The 19,816-nt window shown below is 47.9% G+C and overlaps 1 protein-coding gene across 1 annotated transcript; it reads right to left on the bottom strand.

Annotated features, from left to right (window-relative positions):
* Positions 1-4,157: 4,157 nt before the first annotated feature.
* On the bottom strand, positions 4,158-11,759 carry LOC116996983. The gene is made up of 7 exons (XM_033061129.1): positions 11,715-11,759; positions 10,525-10,617; positions 8,440-8,611; positions 7,080-7,217; positions 5,746-5,875; positions 4,770-4,931; positions 4,158-4,312 (listed from the first exon to the last, which is right to left on the bottom strand). The coding sequence occupies exons 1-6, from the start codon at positions 11,745-11,747 to the stop codon at positions 4,790-4,792; spliced, it is 708 nt and encodes a 235-aa protein (XP_032917020.1). The 5' UTR covers positions 11,748-11,759; the 3' UTR covers positions 4,158-4,312; positions 4,770-4,789.
* Positions 11,760-19,816: the final 8,057 nt, after the last annotated feature.

Genomic DNA, 19,816 nt, shown 5'->3' with positions numbered 1-19,816 from the left:
AGCCTGGTCAGTGCCCAGCCACCCTCTGGGGGAAGAACCTTTTCTGATCTCCAACCCAAACCTGCCCTGACCCCTCAGGCCATTCCCTCAGTCCTGACCTCAGGCTGTTTCCTTCCAGAGGAAGGAGATCTGAGGCAAAGCACTTGGAAGCCACCTCTGAGCTGAGCACACCAGGCAGGTGCATGCAGAGGACCTGTCATCCTCATGTAGTCATTTACAGAGCAGGTATTTATAGCTGCAGTCATTTATAGCTGTAAATTCACTTTTATCTTACAGCAGCATCAGATCTGTACACCATAGATGGAGTCGTCACAGATCAGCAATCGCCCCCTTTCATTTTCTATTGGAGGATTCACGTAGCTTTTAACCAAACCAAAGAAACGCTCCTCATCTAAGCAAGCTCAAATAAAGGCAGAGAAGAACTTTTCAGTGTTTGTGAACTTTATGGAGGTTGTGCCACGTTCACCCGGCAGACTGTTCCCAAACACGAACAGCACCTGAGCTACCACAGAAACAGCATGGAAATGGGCATGAGGACAGCTGATCTGGCTGGAAAGCAAAAAACCCGATTTTAGGGAAATTGAGAGAAGTGGCTGGCACTTGCTTTTGTGTTCTGGACTGCCAATAAACAATAAACCTTTCACACTTCTCTCTGTCTCCATCTCTTTTGAATTCCACCGTTTGCCCGAGAAAGTGCCACTGGAACTACACCACTCAAAAAGAGTTGTTTGACCGCCATCCCTTGACAAAAATCGGTTTGGCAAAAGGTGTTAATTGATTGGCAAGTTCTTTGCTTTTAATTTCTGCTCGGGTTGGTGGCTGAGCCAAGGGCAGGGCTGACCGGGTGAGTTTGCATCATTAACTCTCACTCTGTGAGCATTAAGCATATGCTAAATGATTTATTGCACAATTGTGAGCTGGGTGGTGGCCATGGGAAGAGTTTTGTCCAAAACAGGAGGAGCTGATTGCTCAGTGATGGGGCTGAGGATCAGCCCTCGAATGTCCTTGCAGCATCCAAAGATGTGGGGGATTTTTGGCAGAGCTGTTTGCAGAGCAGTGAGGGTTACTGCACGTTCTTCTCTTTTACAAATCTCACATCATAGCACTGAAACCCCAACCACCAATGTTTTGTTCTGCTGGGCTAAATTAATCCTCTAATTACATTTGTAAAAACACCTCTGAAAATTTGTGCCTGTTACAACACAAATCACCGGTTCTTCCCAAGCATGCTCTCCCAAGGAAGCTGTTGTGGGATTTCTGCCTGTTCCCATGCAAGGTGCAGGCAGCATCAAACACATTTGAGGGTTCAGTCATTCCTTGGTGAAGTAGATGCTCTGTAGTGGTGGCCAGAATGACCACAGACATATTTCAGCCTGTCTTTCAGCACTGTGAAATTCATTTAGCCATTCAATAAGGATGTTTTGCAACTCTGATGTACAATGAGATAATTTGTGGAGAGTTCTGGAAAGACTCGAAATAGAAAAATTCATCAATGGGTTATTAACCCATGATAATTTTGTATTAGTTTTTCCACAAAGGAAGCAAATTTAGATTTCAGTCAGTGCTTCCATGCTGGGAAAGAGAAAAGACAAAATTAAAGATGGAAAATGCTACTTCAAAGTTCAAGATGAACCCAGAGCATCCTTTTCCCTGAACAGACATCTCCATTATGAATCTCAAGGAATACAATTGTTTTTTTAGCAGGACCAGGCAGAGTGTGGGATCCTGATGCCAATCGGGATTCTAATGACTAAAAGGGAGCTCAGACCAAGTGTTCACCTCCAAAATGAGAATTTCCCCTTCTGCCCAGGAGGTGGCACTAAGGAATTCAGGCAAAAAGCATCGCTTCAGCCTTACTAAAACCTGTTTTTTTCTGAAGTTGTATGTTGGGGGAAAGCACCAAATACTCAGAAGAAATATGCCTATGGCTCTACCATAGCAGTAACAAGGCGTCAGGATCCTGAAAAACATCTCCTAATCACTACCAGCCACTTCCTGACTCCTGCCAGGCTTGTTTCTCTGTGTTGTTTCAGGATTTTTCTCTTGGACTTTGTTACTACAGTAAAACCAGGTTGCATCCCTTTCTGAGCCCTGTTCAGCTCTTGGCAGGTGTCACGTTGGTGTTGCAGAAAAAGGACTGAAAATGGATGGTGTTGAGGTAAGGCCAGAATTACCTAGAGATTCTCACTTCTTTTTGACCCCAGTGCTCTTCAGTGCTAACCCTGAACTCACATGAACAGGATCCATCCACTGAAAAGCCAGAGCATTGCTGGATGCAATTAGAAAATGAAAATTGAAAACCTGTTTCTGTCTGCTCCCTTCTGCCATCTGGGTGTATTTGCACACAGCCTGAATGTCCCCTGCATGCAGCAGTGACCCCTGGAGAGATGTGAGAGCCTTTTGGTGTGTTTGAATTCCTTGGGAACATCACAACTTCCATTCCCAAGGAGTTGGGATGGGGGAAAAAGCACTCACAGCAATCACTGCCATGACACACAGACCTGTATTTGGAAGGGGAAATGAGGGATGGAGAAACAAAGGTTTGAAAGGAAATTTTGGGAAGAGAAATGGCAGGAGGTGGGGATGCAGCAGGCTGGATCCTGGGTGGGGGCTGAACTGTGAGTGCAGGTTTCAAAAGCTGCATCTCTAATCGTGGTCTCCAAATCTGGCAAGTACCTGAGCAAGGATGCTGCCAAAAAACCCAATAAGAATATTTATCTCCAGCATCAGCAGCTTCCTTCCTTCTCCCTGGCACAGACTCCAGGACCCCTTTAGCAAACCCAGCATCCATCTGTCTGATTGAATGTCCTTATCAGGGGTCCTGACACAGTGCAGCACAAACCCAAGATTCTTATCCAGGCATGTTTCCCCACCGTGGTTGTGATTAGAATTTAACAATGTGCTTGTTCCTAGTGGTATTACCTTGTATATGTGCTCTGAGAACTCATGTAGACACAGCCCCCATCAGTGCAGCAAAACACAGCAGAGCAATGTGGAAATCAGTTTGGGGAGCCCAACTCCAGCACAGGGAGACAGGAAAATGATGCTTTTTCCATAAGAGAAAATTGTCAGTAAGGTGGTTAAAGTGGTGTAAAAAGCACACATTTCCCTTAAGAACATCTCAATTCTCATGGTCTTATTTTCCTCAAAGAAGTCAAACTCTGTCTTCTCTCTGATGTAAGCAAATATTTTCTCTCTCTCTCTTTTTTTTTTTTTTTTTTTATTTTTTAAAGTTAAAGGTAGTTTCATTGTTTCTGTCCTCCAAAATCACCACTATCTGCTGCATTCAGCTACAGTGGGAATCCCAAATTTTGTTTTGAACTCCTGAAAGGAGAACTGAAAAATATGGGCAAAATCAAAACATATTACAGAATATGTTGCCCAGCTCTGAGAGACACTGGCCCACTCTAATTCCTTGTGTCATCTCCTTGGAGCTTGGCCCTGCCAGACATCATTTTGTTAAATCCTGCAGAGCTCAGATGATGAACTCCTGGGGGCAGGGAGCAGTGTGCTGCTGTCAGCAACAGGTTTGGGGATAGTTGATATTACTGTAAAATAAGTTATTTGTTCTCATTATTTTTGGCATTTTAGCTGTTAAAGATGTCTTGCTTATCCCTCAAATACTGCAAGGACGTCCTTTGAAAGGAATACCTTTTAGGACTCAGGGAGAGGTTTCTCTTCCCCACTCTGGGGTAATTTTGGCATCAATTTAGAAGACCCATTCAGATCACTAAAGCCACAGCAGAAGTGCTGTCAGCCCTTCCCAGGTCTGGGTTCAGCAGCTCTCCATTGCCATCTTCAGGCTGGGAGCAGCCTTGATCCTTCCAGAAACAGAAATCCCGAATGGACACAGCAAATTCAATTCCTGTTTACCCAGCATTAGCTGAAACTGATGCACAAAACCTGGAATAAGTTGTTGAACATAAAGGAGTGAAAGGAGCTCTGCAAGGCTGGTACTCAGCTCCCTGGATGACAGAGATATTTCCCTTCCTATAAGTGCACAAGGTTTTAGAGAGTAAATTAACACCAACAGTGCTGTTTAACACATTATTTCCTGCTGGGAGTCACAGCTTTATCATCAAGTTTTCTTTAAAGTACATAAACTGGAACTGCCCCAGTGATTTTAGCTCTGTGGCCTCCACTGTCCCCCCAAAATCTCCTGGGAGATTCTAATATGATTTGCACTTAAAGAGGTCTTTGCCAAACATTTCTGACAGACATGGCAATGCATTTGGTAGAGATGAGGTTTCCAAGGCTTTCTTTATTGTCTCTGATGATCTGTATCACACAGGCAGCTTGGAGGGCCAGAGATCTGTAATCACAGAACAACATAAGTAAAATATCCTAAAAGAAATCAGAAAAATGTGGAGCAGTGTAGGTTGGGCCAGCCTGGATGAGGCTCCGAGACCCAGCATTGTCACCCAGTGAACATCCCCACGCCACTCCCCCCTCTTGCCAGTCTCCAGCCAGTGTCTGACCACCCTCATGGTAAAAAATATTCTCCTAATTAGATCTGGCTGGAAAATCACTTTCTAGGAGCCCAGAAATCACAGAATCATAGAATGGTTTTGGTTGGAAGGGACCTTTGAAGGTCATCCTGCCCATCCCTCCTGCACTGAGCTGGGACAAATGCTGCTACTCAGGAGAACATTCCAGCAGCCAAACTCTCAGGCCTCATGCTAGTTTGTACCAGCTCCCATGAGTGTTTATACTTTTTCCCACCGGGATTTCCCTGAAATCAGAGCCAAAAAGACAATTCTGGTGCTCACCACAGCCACTTCATCCCCAGTCAGTGAGCGGGCTCTCTCCATCGCGGTGTCCATCGTGCGTCCTTCCCAAAGGGCAGCCACTGGCCAAAGATGGGAGATGACCAGTCCAGCCTCTTCAGGAAGATGTTGTAGCTGTCTGCATACTCAGTAACCCAGCGGCCCCTGCAGAGGACACAGAGAAGGGGATAAGGAGAGCACCTCCACCCTGTGCCCTGTGCACCAGGACAAGGGACCTGCCTCCCCTTCGGCAGGGTTCAACCACCCAGCCAGGAATCTGGGTACAGCAAACAAAAGCACGCTCAGATGGGATGGGGGAGAGGGGGAACAGCCTGTCTCCATCAGGAACAGGGCAGATGCTGCAACACAGAGCTGCCATCAGGATGGATCTCCCACCTGGACCAACCCTTACACAGGCGCAGTCTCCACCCCACATAAAACTCCAGGATCACAGATTAAAATCTGCAGTGCAGAGCTGAAATGTGTGTGCTAGGGGGAGGTGGGGGGCATGAGGCAGAGGGGTGGAATGGCCTTTCCAGAGAGAAAGGAGAGCTCAGGAGCAGTTTGTGCCTGTTTGGTTCATAGTGTGCAGATGAGTCACGTTGCAAACAGCTCCTGCCCTGTTGGATTGGAGAGAGCCCTTTCCCAGGGGAAGGCTGGCCATGGAAATGATGAGACATGCCTCCTGCCCCAGCCCATGGGGATCTGCTTTCCACAGGGATGAGGCTGTCCCAGCAGCTGTCTCCCCACTCCTATCAACCCCTCTGCAAAACTTTCCAAGAAAAGGCTGATCAGGCTTTGGGAGTGGATTTGTCCCCAAGGGAATTTCTTCAGGCTCATTGCATAACATGGACAAGGAGAAATAGGCTTGAGAAACACCTTCCAATTCCAAGCAGCTCCAAAGCCTCCCTGACCTACTTCTACCCTGTCCCCTACTTCCAGCAGCCACCCTCCCCTTCCCATCCCACTTCTCCCTTACTCATTGAAGCGATTTTCCTCAGGGAAAACAGGAGAAGGCCTTATCTCCTCTGTGTAGAGCTCACTAGGGATTCCTTTCCTGCGCTGGTAATCTTGCTGGTAGACACTTTTCCAGTCAGGGTCAGAGGAGTCTAGTGAAAGGGAGTTCAAATAATTTAAAGATATTTGAAATATTTTAAATATTAAAATAATTTTAAATATTTATTAATTTTATTTAATAATTTACTTAATATTTATTTTATTTATTATTATTTTAATATTTAAAATAATTTTAGATATTATTTCAAATAAAGACTTTTTTTTTTTGGATCTCTGTCTCCTATATTGCACAGTCTGAGTGTTCCCCCTTCCCCTGAGCCCCATTGGCTGTTTGTGCTTCCAGCACTCCTGTGGGAGTTACCACGAGGAAGGGATTGACCAAGGCAAAATGCAGGAATTGCTTCTCTGGTGTAGATAAGGTTATTCAGATGAGATTATTCAGCCCTTATTTTCTATAGCCTGTGTGAGGGAAGCCACACGAGGCAGACCTGGAAATGATATCTTGTGATCCTCCTGTCTGGATACTGACTTGTCACCTGGTGTAAGTTTTCCCATACTGTCTATTTTCTTTTCCATCCTGCCACTCATCAGGAACTAAACCAAGGAAGAGATTCATGGCTCACTTAACCCCTAATTGAGGACCATCACCTCTGCTGTGATATCTTCCCCAAAAATCCTTGTGGGAGTTGGTTTGGAGGTACCATCTCCCATCTGACTCTCCAGAGATGTCTTATCTGTGTGTTAACAGCTTGGTGTGCATCCTTCTGATCAAGCAGATCTAACTGGGGATAAACATGCAGGGAGGACACACAAAGAAGAGCTGCCCATTGTAGACAGATTTTCTGAGTATTTTGAAAATGACTCCTATATGTTAAAAACCACTCCTATAATGAGTCATTGGTAGAGTATTTCTGTTGCTTTCACTTAGTCTGAGGCTGCAGGTGTCTCACATGCATGCATTGTCAGGCTGTTAATGGCACCCAGCAGCAGTTCCTGTCTTATCACATTATTTCTAGGGAAACCACATGGAACAGGGCAGTGGTCCATGGGATGAGCTGTCTGGAAATTGGGGTGAAAGAAATATCATTTACAACACTCCAACCTCTTCTAGAATATAACTGCTTTTCTCTGCCCTGCTTCTCCCCACTGAGGGGCAGATGGATCTGTGAACCCTTCTTGTCTCACTTTCACTTCTCCCTCCTCAGCCTCTTCTGGAATTATATTAAAAACATAAAACCAGGTTGAAGGCCACCAGTCATTCTCATGGGGCAGCTGCCACAGCTTCCATCCACTGACCTTGTATTAAAACAGATGAGCTCATGTTGTTGTGCTTGTTTTGATCAGCATTGTACTGCCTCTCCTGGTACAAATCCTGGGCGAATTGCTGGTAGGTGAGCAAGTTTGAAGATGGTGGTTCCCTCAGTGCCAATGCCCCTGTGACATGGGAGGAGAAGGTGAATTAGTCAGGAATCACCATCAATTACTCACCCAAATCCTACCCTTTGAATAGGGTAAGTTGAAGTGCCAGCTGGCAAAACTCAGGGCAGACCCAGTCACTTCAGCAGAGCTTTGCTGAGGTGCATCAGTTTTGGTGGTTCATGACACAAGTAGGGGAAGGATTTCTGTTGGTGCAAAGCAGGAGGAAGCAGCCTGTCTCCACATTGCCCTGGAGTGCTGAAAGGAGACCCTCTGCAGCAGGTCTGTGTGTGACAGGGAGAAAAACTGCACTGCTGGGACACACAGGGGCAGAGCAGGAGGGGAAAGCCCACAGGACTTTTGTCATTAGCATAAGACAGCTTCAGGTGGGCTTGGCAAAGCAATCTTTGAAGCCCTCAGATATATGGAGACATGTCTGTCTGAGCTGCTTGTCCAGACTCTCCTCCTATTGAGTGGAGAAAAAACCCGTGCCAGGGCTTTCTTCACCTCATTGTCAGGGTGGCACTAAGCTGCAGGAGATGGCTGTGTCTCTGCTCCCCTCTGATCATGAAAGGATCCACACACAGGCATCCCACACTGGAGAGATCAGCTCAGGGAACAGAGAGGACATCCCTGGCCATGTGCCCTGTTTGTTTCTGCAGCACTGCTCAGCAATGACACCCTCTTCACTCTCAAGCAGGAGCTCAGAGAAAAGCCCCCACTGCTTTAGTATGGTTGAGTGGCTGGGTGAGGTTTGGTGACCACTCCTTTTGTGTTCCTGACTTCCATGAGCGTTTTAATCCATGCAAGCGAGCTGTTAGGTGCTGTGGCTGAGGGCTGGCTGCCATCCCCTTTGCTGCATTTGCAGTGGGTCAGGTTCCCTTAGCAGAGGGTGTTTGAACCACCCAAACCCCTCTCACCCAACCAGAGCCCTTTTCCCTCCCTGCCCTTCTGCAGCATGGGGTTGACTGCATTTCCCTCTATCCCAGCAGAGCTGTGAGGATAAAACCCTTGCTAGAAGAGGTTCTTCATGCACCAGGATGTTTCTAAAACCCCAGCTTTGAGCTGGGCTGGGAGCAGCACATTCACGGTGTCAGGATGCTGTGCCCATGTGTGAACCCTCGCCAGGCTCAGCCCAGCGCCGGGGCATCCCCAGGATGCTGCCATCCATGTGTGTGCAGCCAGCACAGGCTGGGGACAGGCACACAGTCCTGGGGAAGCTGTTCCCCAGCAGGGTTACCCTCAGATTCAGATGTCAGAGCAGGAGCTGGAAGGGGAGGACAACAAGACAGGTCGTGCATGGGCTCCGCCAGGATCTCGAGTTTCCCCGCCCGTCTCGGCCGCAGGTCGGAGGAGCGGCACTGCGGCAGGTAGCACTTGGGGAGTTCTGCCAGTGGAGGGTACGAAGGTTTCTGCACAAAAAAAAGTTCAGTGTGAATGGAAAGGCTGAAGCTAGACAGAGCAGCTGCTAAAGCATCGTCAAACACCCGCCTGCAGCAAAGCCGGGGCTTGGGGGGGTCAGCATCCCTGGGGATGCTCTGTGGCTCTCATGGAAGTACAGGAAGCATCACAGCTCCCTCTGTGAGCCCCCCGTACAGCCTGCAGGGATCTGCAGGGCCCTGGTGGGCAGCGGGAGGGAGGCCTGGCAAAAGCAGCAGGAGAGGGAATGGCTCCAGGGTTCATGTCAGGGAAAGGCTACAGAGGATTCTGCTGTGGCTGCTGCCTCCAGCTGCACACTTTTTAGGGGATTCTCCTGCTGTGAGCTCCTCCAGGCTGATGGGGACCATCCTCTTGGTTTGTCTGTCATTGTTTCAGATCTCTCTGAGTTTCTGTTGGTCCCTCAAACTCCAGGGTTCCCAGGGCAATCCCCGAACATTTTTCCTTTGCCAGGCTGACAGTGGGGCAGGTGGAGGCTGCAGAGCTACAGGAATTAGCAGTGTCTGGGAGCTTCCCCCACTGAGGATGGTCAGAGCTTCTCCTGAGGAATCAAGAGCCTCCAGGAGACCCTAGTGGGGATGGTTTACCAACCAGTGCTTTCTTCCTTAACCCAAGGGGTTCCTCTTCCCTTTGGGAGTGGGTTAGTGCCCAAAATGTCATAGATTAAAACATCACAGTTGGTTTACCCTCTTAAACAAGAATAAATCCTATCAAGGCCAAGAGGGAAACCTGGGCCTCCTGAGTACCTCATCATCACTCTACCCAGTGGGACAGCTTTCTTCGGCAGGCTTTGGGAATTAATAAAGAGCCAAAGGGAGCTGCAACCCGAGAGAATTAGACACAGCTTCCTTCCTATCTCCCTAACTACATCAGCATCTCCACAGGAAGCATGCAGCCTTCCAAAAAATAAAATTTAAGTGAAATAAATAAAAGAAAATGAGAAAAGAAAAAGAAACTGAGATGCATGGCTCAGAAACTGCTTTCCAGCAGGCAGGGGTTAAACCCTAAGGCTGGGGCTGCCCGGGGAGCGCTGGCCAGCCCGGAGAGCAGCAGGAGCCCCGAGCAGCAGCGAAGGAGAAGGAGAAGGAGAAGGAGAAGGAGAAGGAGAAGGAGAAGGAGAAGGAGAAGGAGAAGGAGAAGGAGAAGGAGAAGGAGAAGGAGAAGGAGAAGGAGCCACCCTCTCCTCCTCCGGGCAGGGATGGCAGCGGTGTCCCCAGGCACCCCCTCTGCCCTGGCTGGCACCCTCACACAATGATTTCTCTGTTGTTGCTCCCCCTTTTCCTTCCCGGTCTCAGCTTTTTTCCCCTCTCCCGTGAGTGTACGATCCCAAAACCCTCCGAGCATGCCCCGCAGTGCACACCGCAGCTGTCCCCACCGCGCTGCCACAAGCAATTAAACCAGGGCAGGCGGAGCGAGGCAAATCAGATTAAATAGCTCAGGGGGTCGCTCGCACTGCAAGGAGATTAGTTAAAAAACAACAACCCCAGCTTCCCCAAAGTCTCCTCAAGGCCGTGTCAGGGCAAGGAGCCATCTCCATCCCAAAGCGATCCCCTTCCCAGGGCGGTCCCGGGATGGGGCTGATGCTGGCGCACCCCGCAGCCCTGAGCAGTCCGGGGCTCGGGCACGGCTTCAGCAAGCGCTCATTAGTGCCCTGCCTTAATCAGCGTAATTAGCATCGCTCCCCCGTCACCCGAGGGCGCAGGGGGATTTCCCGCAGCAGGGATGGGGGCACAGCCGGGGGTGTTTGGGCGAGCTGGGAGCTGCTGGTGGCGACCAGGGCAGGGCAGGCAGAGCCCCCCGAGCCCCTCCGGCACCGTCCCCGTGCCCAGGGGGGCTGGGGGCAGCTGGCAGCTCGGAACGGGGGTGCGAGGGGAGCAGAGCACGGTACCGGTACGTGCGCCTGGATGGGTGAGTGGAAATCGTCGTGCCAGCCGAAATCCTTGCGATACGTGCTCTTGTACTTGTCCAGGGCGGGGGGCAGCTGGGAGGGACAGGAGGAAACACAAGGAACCACTGAAACTCGGGGGAAGTCTTGAGACGTGGTGATACAAACCCAAAATGCTCCCTCAGAGCTCAGCAGAGGGGCCAGTCCAGCAGGGCGAATCCTTGCTCAGTAAAGCCCCAAACTGGGTTTCTGGGAAGGTCCTGCACTCTTTTGGCAATGGTTTCTTGGGCTCTTCTTGTCCCAGGATTTCCCTTGCGACAAACACCTTCCTCCTGCTTTCCTAAAACCTCCTCTGAGTGCCCAAATGGCCCCGGGCAGAGCACTAATACAGAGCTGCCAAAATACTTTGATCAGCTGCTGAGGTCCAGTGTCACTCAGGTTAAATCAGCACATGCTTCCATCTTCCATTTCAGAAACATTTGCTATGTGCTTATCACGTATTTAAAGAGCTGCCTAATGTCAATATTCATTCTGCAAAGCCATCGGAGAAACTATGGAGGAAAAATCTGCCAGGGGATATAAACCAGTGACACCTGCACTAACACCAGAAATCCTTGCAGTGCGAATTTCTGGAGGCAGGGGGAGGATTTTAGGCAGAGAGCACTGTCTGTGTGTTTTGTCCCTCAGCATGCACCAGGAGCACTGCTGGAGCCAGGAAAGCTGCTGGGATGAGCCTCCAGGCTGGCTCCAGAGCTGTTTCTATGCTGAAGCATTAAACATGATAACTCATCAGTGCAAGGCAAGGGCTGGGGGAGGTGAGCTCTGACTGCAGGTGTCGTTGTGATCTCCACAGTTACACAAACACCACCACACAGGGGTGGCTTGGCAGGAGCTGCACTGCCATGTCCCTGTGATTTGGGACCCTGCAGCAGCACACAGCGCCTTAGGGAGGCCTTTGTGTGCCTTGCCAACAGTCACCCACCTTGGGCAAGGATATATTTTATATTCTCAGTCCTTTTTTTCCTAACATTTCATTTTTTTTTCCCTCTCTGGGCTTCCCAGACCAGTGTTTGCCTTTGGCCAGGATGCAGAATTCCATAGTCACCAGTTCCTATTATCTTCTCAGACCAGCAGCCCCAGCCAAACCCATTACTGAAACACCAGTGAGGATGAGAGCCCTGTGTGTACTTCACCTTCCACGGCTTTGCATCCCTCATTATCTCCATGATGAACCACGAACCTGGACCAGAAAAAGCACTCAGTTAAAAACCAGCATCCCAAGTCTTCTCTTCCACCCCACCTCAAGGGATAAGGGAACTGGAGACCTGAAGCTGGCAGGAGGAAGGGGATTCAGATGGGGCTGAAATACTCAGATTGGCAGAGTATGACAGAGTATGATTTCAGCCAGCTCCAGCAAAGTAAAATATACCCAACCAGCACATACTCAGATGGACACCTCAGGGGATGCAGCTTGTTGGAACCCAGAGGGATGAGATGGAGACATCCCAGCACCAGCAAACCCCAAGTCACCCAGAGGGTGAGCAGGTGTGACCCCTCCTGGGGCGATGGAACCTCAGTGCTGGGATCCAACAGCGCCTGTGTGGTCACTGTGTTTCCAGGGCCCAGGGAAAACTCCATTGTGACACCACTGGACTTCAGAACCCTGGAGGCCTCGGTGGAGGAAGGGGAGCCTGAGGGGGTTGGTGTTGTTTCTTGGAGGCCAAAGCACCCAACAATCATGCTGGGGAGCTGTTACCCACGTTTTCAGCTACAGCCAGCCATGCTGGGGACTAGGAGAGGAGCAAAGCCTGCCCTTTGTGAGATCTTGAAGGTCTCCCCCAAATCCTGCTAGAGAGGTGAGCAAAAGGTGGGGAAACTGAGGAGAAAAGGACATTGCTTTGAGCAATGGAAAACAGCATCCTCACCTCCCTGCACGGAAGGATGGGGAACACTGCAGAATCAGGGCAGGCATGATCTCCACTTGGACTCAGAGGGTGACACTGAACTGTCCCCTTCAGGTGCTGCCATTCTCTTCCTCTGATGAGGCAGCAGGGGATGCTCAAATGGAGTCCTCTGTCCCATGAGTAGAGAGGAACACCACACCAGATACTCAGAGCAGTATTTAGTCTTTAAAAACCACCAGCCTTTGACCAGCTTTGGATGCATTTCACCAAAAAATTAATCTTGCCTAATTTTGTGTGTACACAAGGAGGACATCTCCCTCTGAGCTCATCCTTCCTGACTTCCTGGCTCATTTAGGACAATTCATGTGACCAGTGCAGGTACATAGTTGGGGCTGAAATAAATCCAGAAACCCAGGTTTGGTGAGCTGAATCTCATCTAAGAATCCAATTTCTGTAGCTGCACATGAGCCTAGTGCAGCCATTGGTTCAGAAATGAGATTCTCTGCCACTGCAGTGATGCAAATAGTAGTGAAAGCTGGTGGTGAGGCAGGAAGATGAGATCTCAGCTCCGGATGAGAGCCAGTCACAGACCTGTGTCCACAGGCATTGCTGGAATGAGCTGAATTCCTCAAGTTATTTCTCTCTGCACACTGTTATGTACCAGGGGGCACCTGGAGCCCAAGGATGCTCTGGCAAGGATTGTGTGCTGCTGACAGCTCTGCACTGGTGTCAGGAAAGAGGAGAAGCCCTTTGTCCTCACTGCATTTTATGCAAATTAATATCAGAGTAAATAACACAACACTGAAAGAAACTATTTCCAGAAATGTGAAACTCTCATGTTCTCCTGTGCTTATATTAAGGGGATTACACTCCATTTCCTTCTTAATACAGCTAATGCTCTATGGGAAGCCCTCAGGCCAGGGATTAAAGCACTTATTCAATTAATTAGGAACAAACTTCTGCCTTAAAGTCAAACACACAAATATCAGTAAGCCCTTGAGAGTATCTTCCTTCCAGGGCAGAGAAAATGGATCCTATTTCTGATGTTAATGAAACCAAGTCTGCAGTCTAGAATTACCAAGAATAATAAAAATTAAGAAGACTCATCTTTAAAATATCACTATTCTGTAACACAACAGAGTGAAAAAAGGACAGTCCCATTATCTAGAATTCAGCACTGGAAGCCCCATAGTGGGGAGCAAAATCAGGTCCTACAAGGATAATACAAATGAGATACAATTTTAGGATGTAACACTGGTAAGCAGCTCCAAGCTGCAGGCACAGTAGTGTTTCGGAATATTTGAAGTTAGGGATGAAATCCTGGCCCTGGTAAACACAGAAAAGGAAAATGCTTATTCAGTAGGATCTGAATTTAACCTAAGGTGTCTGATTCATTACTGAGATAGGAGACAATTTTCAAAACCTGGCTCCAAATCCTAATCTTTCTTGATGATAGCTTGATCCTTCCGTCTTCTCGCAGGCACAGCTCACATGAAATTAAAAGGCATTTTGCCAGAATAGTTTATGCAGGAACAGCCCACTATTGCTGTTTAATTTCCCATTTCTTCCTCCCAAATATCAAAAGATGGGGCTGATAGTTGCCAGCATAATCCCAATTAGAAGTGGATAGCTGAGCTCAGATTCTTTAAAATCACATAGGAAGAGTTTAAGTTAGAGTCAAGGACCTCAACTATAATGAAAAGCAATGAGATTTGTGTACCTGGCCTGTGCAGATCCTTCCTGGCATCCTGCTGGTCATTCTCCCTGTGTTCAGAGTAGCTATGTACCTTGGAAAGTGGATCTTGTAGTCCCAGTAAGACTGCAGTTACATATAGGTCATGATGCAGGGATAAATTTCACCTCAGTTTGGCCCTACCTTGCCATTTTTGCTGTCTTTTTCCACCTGTGAAACACAGAGTTCTCTCTAGGTCTGTACTGCCCTTGTGCTAGGAACCATCTCAGCTATTAACAATTCCATGCACAAAAACATGGCCAAGGAGGACATACCTCCCTGTCAACCCAGCCCCTGACAAGTGCTCCTTGGGCCAGGAACAAGATTCATTGCCCCCATGAGGATGTTGAAAGAGGGAAGTGATGGGTAAGCAGGGACCCCCAGTGTGTGGAAGAGGCAGGGTGTAATCTGGGAATCTCCATTCAGGTCATCACCACCAAAGTGCAAAGAGGGGACTCTTCCTCAAGGGATGAGTGCTGACAGCCTGTTCTGTCAGCAGGAGGTCAGCCACCCATTTGGGTGCAAAAACATGAATTTCCATGGCACTGCAGCAGTCCAGCATGGGCACATTTCCCATGGAGTTATTGATTTCATCCTTCTCTCCTGCTTGCTTGATAAATTGGTGGGGCATTTATGACTTCATGTGAGCAGAAACAAGCAGCATCCTTCAGCCTAAATCTGAGGTCCCTGTTGCTCTCTTCCAGCCACCTAAAACACTTACAGGACCGAGCCCTCAGAGCCTAACTCCTTGTTGCACAGACACTCCTCTGTGCAGAAGACAAGGGCAGCTGGTGTTCCAAATCTTTGGGCAATTCTGCTGTAACCTGCTAAAACAATCAATTGTTTGTCTCTAATAATCCCCCAAAAATCATCCATCAGCAGAGGACGGCTGAAATCTCATCACTGCCTATGTGATGTGTCCTGTGATATAAATCATGGCATATTTATGCACCTGTGTAAGGCAAATACGTGGGTACTGTTGGAGAGCCTAAATCTGCTCCCTAATGCCGCTGTTTAAACAGCCCTTTAACCACATCACTTTTCTCCTCGTTAGGTTAAGTTGCTGGAGGTGAAAAAGTCCTTCCAAAATGGTTTTCACTCACTCACTCAGTCCAAAGTAAACATGCCTCTGGGACCATTATGTGTATCAGGTATCCCAGGCTTTGTTAAGAGCTTGCCTGTTAGGTAAATTCTGCTGCTCTTTCTCCTTGGAAGAAGCAGGTTAAAATTAGAGACAGGCTCACACCAGTAAAGCATTACAGAGAAGCATTAAAAGAGCAGCATTACAGAGAAATAGGAAAAACAGACAAAATTCAGAGCAGCACACACACAAGTGACCCAAGTGTGGGGAGTCTCTTGATCTAATGTAACTCTGGTTACAATATGGTATTGGCTTGATTTATTCCTGTCACTTGGGATCACATTCATCACAGATCCCATGGTCTGGACATTTTTACCAGCAGTCAGCAGAGTCACCTTATGGAGCTAAGAGCCCAGACAAACAAACACCAGGCTTTGCTAAGAAGACATAAAGAAGAAATGTGCATCTTTAGCACATCATGGAAACCCTCCAGCTCTATGCCCACAGGCCTGGAGGAGCTCCTGGGCTTTCCATGAGTGTCATTACACCCACATCTGCTTCTTAAAGGCAAGTCTGGCCTTCAAGGGTAATGACCACTCTGAATCTGCTCATCCAGACCCATCCACACTTGACTGCAGTGAAAAGGAGCTTTTCCATTGACTGCTCCAAGCTTTAGGCTGGCTGTGCCATGGGGAGATTTTCACTGCAGCCATTAGAGCTGATCTAAACTTGTCGGGGAGAATAAAGAAACCACCTGCTTCCAGTGACAGGAAAAGTAAAGTGAGATCAAACAGAAGCAGGAGGAGAGAATTTAAGCAATGCAAGAGGTGGCTGCATGTCATTTCAGAAGTCACCTTTTGGCTTTGATCTGTGCTTAGGAAGCGGGCACCTCCTGGATCAGATGGCCAGTGGAGAAGTGTGCCACCAAAGTCATCTCACCTTGAAGTCTCAAGTGTTTGCTTTCCCCAGGGATCCTCCTTCTGCTTCCGCTGCTGTGTAAATCATCTGCCCTAAGATTTCCCTTAGAAAAGCCAAAAAACACAGGTTAGGGAGCAGGGAGCAGGACCTATGTCCTCCCCTAACGCCAGGATCATTCACTGTGATGAAGCTCAGCCTTCTCTTTTAAAACTGTACTATACATGCAGAGATAGATTCCCTAGAGATCAGAGACTTATTATAAAAGCTATAATGCAAATATAAAATTGCTATATAAATGCAAAGAAAAAAGCCCTGTCCCTGAAAAGCTTACAGTCTGAACACAAGACACATCAAGACTTTGACTGGAAGGATTTTAAAGACAAAGCATTTTGAGACAAAACAAGTTACAGATCACACAGAAAATTGTGGCAAAATTGTGGATAAATCCCACTTTGCTGAATCCTCACTTCTGCTCTCAACAGCTCCTTGGAGCACTGCCTGGGTTTTGCTAACAAAGCATTTGTTTTAGCAGCACACTTTGGGGAAATAAAACACTGTGCCATTTTCACGTGGCAAAAACATGCAGCATCTTTCTGAAGGCCAAGATTCATATCAGGTGTGAATGCAGATATTCACCAACCCTGGGCATGCAACAAAATAAACCCTCTGCATTTAGTTTGTTGATGCCTTCAGTGAGTGTTAACAAGTGGAAAAATCACGGGGAAGAGAGAGCCTGGTCTCAGGTTACCCCATCAATTGGTGAAGGCTGCAGAGGGGATTACAGAGCCAGAGCCATCCTGAGCACGGAGATGTCATTACAGCCAAATCAAAGGTAACCGTGGGGCTTGGCAGGCAACTGTCAACAGCCACGGGAAAGAGCCAGCCTGGGAAGGAGCTCCACGTCAGGATGAAATTCAGTCACCTTTATTTTCATTTCAGGTGAGGGGTCAAGCAGAAAAGCTATCCCCAGCGGCCTTTATTTACAGTTTTCAAGGGAGTGGCTGATGAAGCATTTAGAGGAAGAAGGATGAACCTGCTCTCCCCTCACTCAGGGAGACCAGCCTGATGACAGACAGGGGATGCTGGAATGGCACAGGGGCTGGAAGGAGCCTCTCATGAATGAAATGGCCGTGGTGCTGATGAAGGCGCTCACACAACTCTCAGTCACTCGAAAGGGGCCAGGACTTCATCTGTAATATTTGCAGGGAGCCCAAGGAAATTATCTTCCCACCAGGACACTCTGGAGCACAGGAGCTCCCTCCCAGCACTGCTAACAACACAGAGCCACATAAGCAGATTTCAAGGCATTTTTTCACATTTTTTCTTTTACATTTCTTCTCTCCACCCTCCCTAGGCAACCAAGCTGAATTCCTAGAAAACTGTTATATTATGTTTTTTTCTTCTAAACATTTTGAAAATTTGCTATAAAAACCTTGCAAGTTCTTGTATTTCTCTATATCTCTTTCTGTTGCATGAACACAGAAGCTATAAATGGCTTTGTGCTGTCAAGTCAGAGCAGCTACATCCATGCTTGAAAAAATACCAGTGACAGTTCTGTGTTCTGAGCTCACACCCACACAGCCCAACCAGCACTCCCAGTAACAGACTGGCCCCATGGAAGCTGCCCACTGGAGAAGTCTGTAGCCTCTGAGCCATGCCTGGGGATGGGAGAGAACTGTAAATCCTAAAACATGCCTGGTCCCTGCTAATAACTGGACAGCATGGACTGCTCAGGTCACTGCTGGGCCCATGGCACTGCTCAGGGCAGCAGTGGAAACACAGCCAGAGTGTGTCCTGGGCATCCAGTGCTCTCCTGTGCTGCTGCCAGGTAAATGGAAGATGATTTGAAGGCAGTTTTAAGTCCTCACAGCTTCCAGCTGACCAGCAAGGGGAGGAGGGGGTGATGGCATCACACAAAACCCCCACAAGGCCCAGCTCCAGCTCTGAAATCCCCACCCAGATAATGGAACAGACAACAAAGGGCAAAATTTCTCCTTTTCCACTCAGGCACTGGAAACCTTCCTTCACCCTCCCTCCTCTCTAAAGACCTAAACCCAACCAGCAGCCAGTTTTGCAAGGGTTAATCAGCATGAAATGAATGCGGAGAGACAGTCAGGGACTGTAATCACTTATTATTTTCAGGTAATATGCTTTATCTCTGACTAATCTCCTCATCTGGAGAAACACTCAGAGCAGACAAGAGTCACTGGGGTTATCTCTGATGATGGGGCTCCACGGGCTGCTGGCTGCAGGGACCCAGGAGAGGCCAAGGAGAGGACTTCAATTATGGCCTGAACTATGCTCTGCTAGCTGAAAGGCCATTGTTTAATCTACTAGAAATCATCTATTTTAGCAGATAAAGGGATTACTTGGGTTTTCTTTTCCCCAAGAACAGCATGTTATTCCAACTACTAATGGAACATTTGGTATTTAATTAAAGAAAAAGCACGGGGAGAAGCAGCACAGGCATCAACATCACTTCTGGGGAAATTCAAATTGATTGTCACCCTTTGATGCTGCTCAATCACCTCTATCTCACTCACCCTTCCTACAACCCAGATTAAATCATCTGGTTCTCTCCATCCTGAACTTTTTTTTTTTTCCTAAGGGATCCCATCCAAAACGTTGGGACTGTGCAATGTGAATTCACCGCTCTGCAGGAATCTCCTGACTTGCAAAGAGCCAGATTGCACTCTCCTTGTCAAGAGGAGAGAGTGGAAATTTGATTTTGCCTCTTCCACACGCTTGGTGTTGGCTGCTGCGTGTCAGGGCTCTGTCTGCCTGGCCCATCAGAGTGACCTGGTGACACAGGTCCCACGTTTGGAAACTCAAAGTGCCTTCACAGCTTGTGGATGAGCTGGAACTGCTGCATGTAAAAATTTGCTCTTTGTCCCTTTTCCTTCCCTGGTCCCTTGTCTTTGCCATCCCATTTTCAGAGATGTTTGTCCTTTATTTTTTGTCCCACAGACTAATGACCATAAAGGGCAGTTACAAGTTATTCTCAAGTGCTCCTCTGTGCTCAGCAAGTACAGGTTCCTTTTTTTTTAATGTCCTCCACCCTTTCTATTCACAGACTGTGGACCCAAAGGGTCTTTGGGGGAATATTAAGAGGCAGGTGCAAGTGCATAAGGGTCCACACCCCCATCAAGAAAATTGTAAACAACAAAAAAATCCAAATGAAAAGCAATAAACTCATTTCTGTTAACATCTGAATCTTAATCCTCTCCCCTTAACAAGAGTAAAGAACAGGGCATGTTCAAAGAGATTATCCATCCATGCAGCAGTCAGGGCTTCCTCACAGAGATGACTTTTTGCACATCTTTCTGCTGACTGTCCCAGTCCTGGCACACTCCCAAAATCGGTGACACTTCATTGCAAACACCAGCTGTCTTTTTTTTTGTTTCACCTTCCTCACCATTCACGTTTTTGCACACAAAGCAAGAACAGGGACCAGTTTTTCACTTCCATAATTTTTCTGTCTTTCCAGGGCTGTTTCATTTCATCCACACCCACATGTGCCAGCTACATCCTCCTTCAGATCTCTGGGAGGGATCAGCTGCTCACCTGTGTGGTGAAATGTCTCAGACAAACGGGGCTGTCCATCTCGTCCACCCGGCTGCTGCCTGTCCGTGTAGCTCTCATCCTTTCTCCCTTTCCTTT

This window comes from Catharus ustulatus, chromosome 5 (genome assembly GCF_009819885.2).
Source record: "Catharus ustulatus isolate bCatUst1 chromosome 5, bCatUst1.pri.v2, whole genome shotgun sequence".
NCBI classification, from domain to species: Eukaryota; Metazoa; Chordata; class Aves; order Passeriformes; family Turdidae; genus Catharus; species Catharus ustulatus.
Note: the sequence above shows the minus strand (reverse complement) of the source record. Positions and strands in the feature narration are given on the sequence as shown.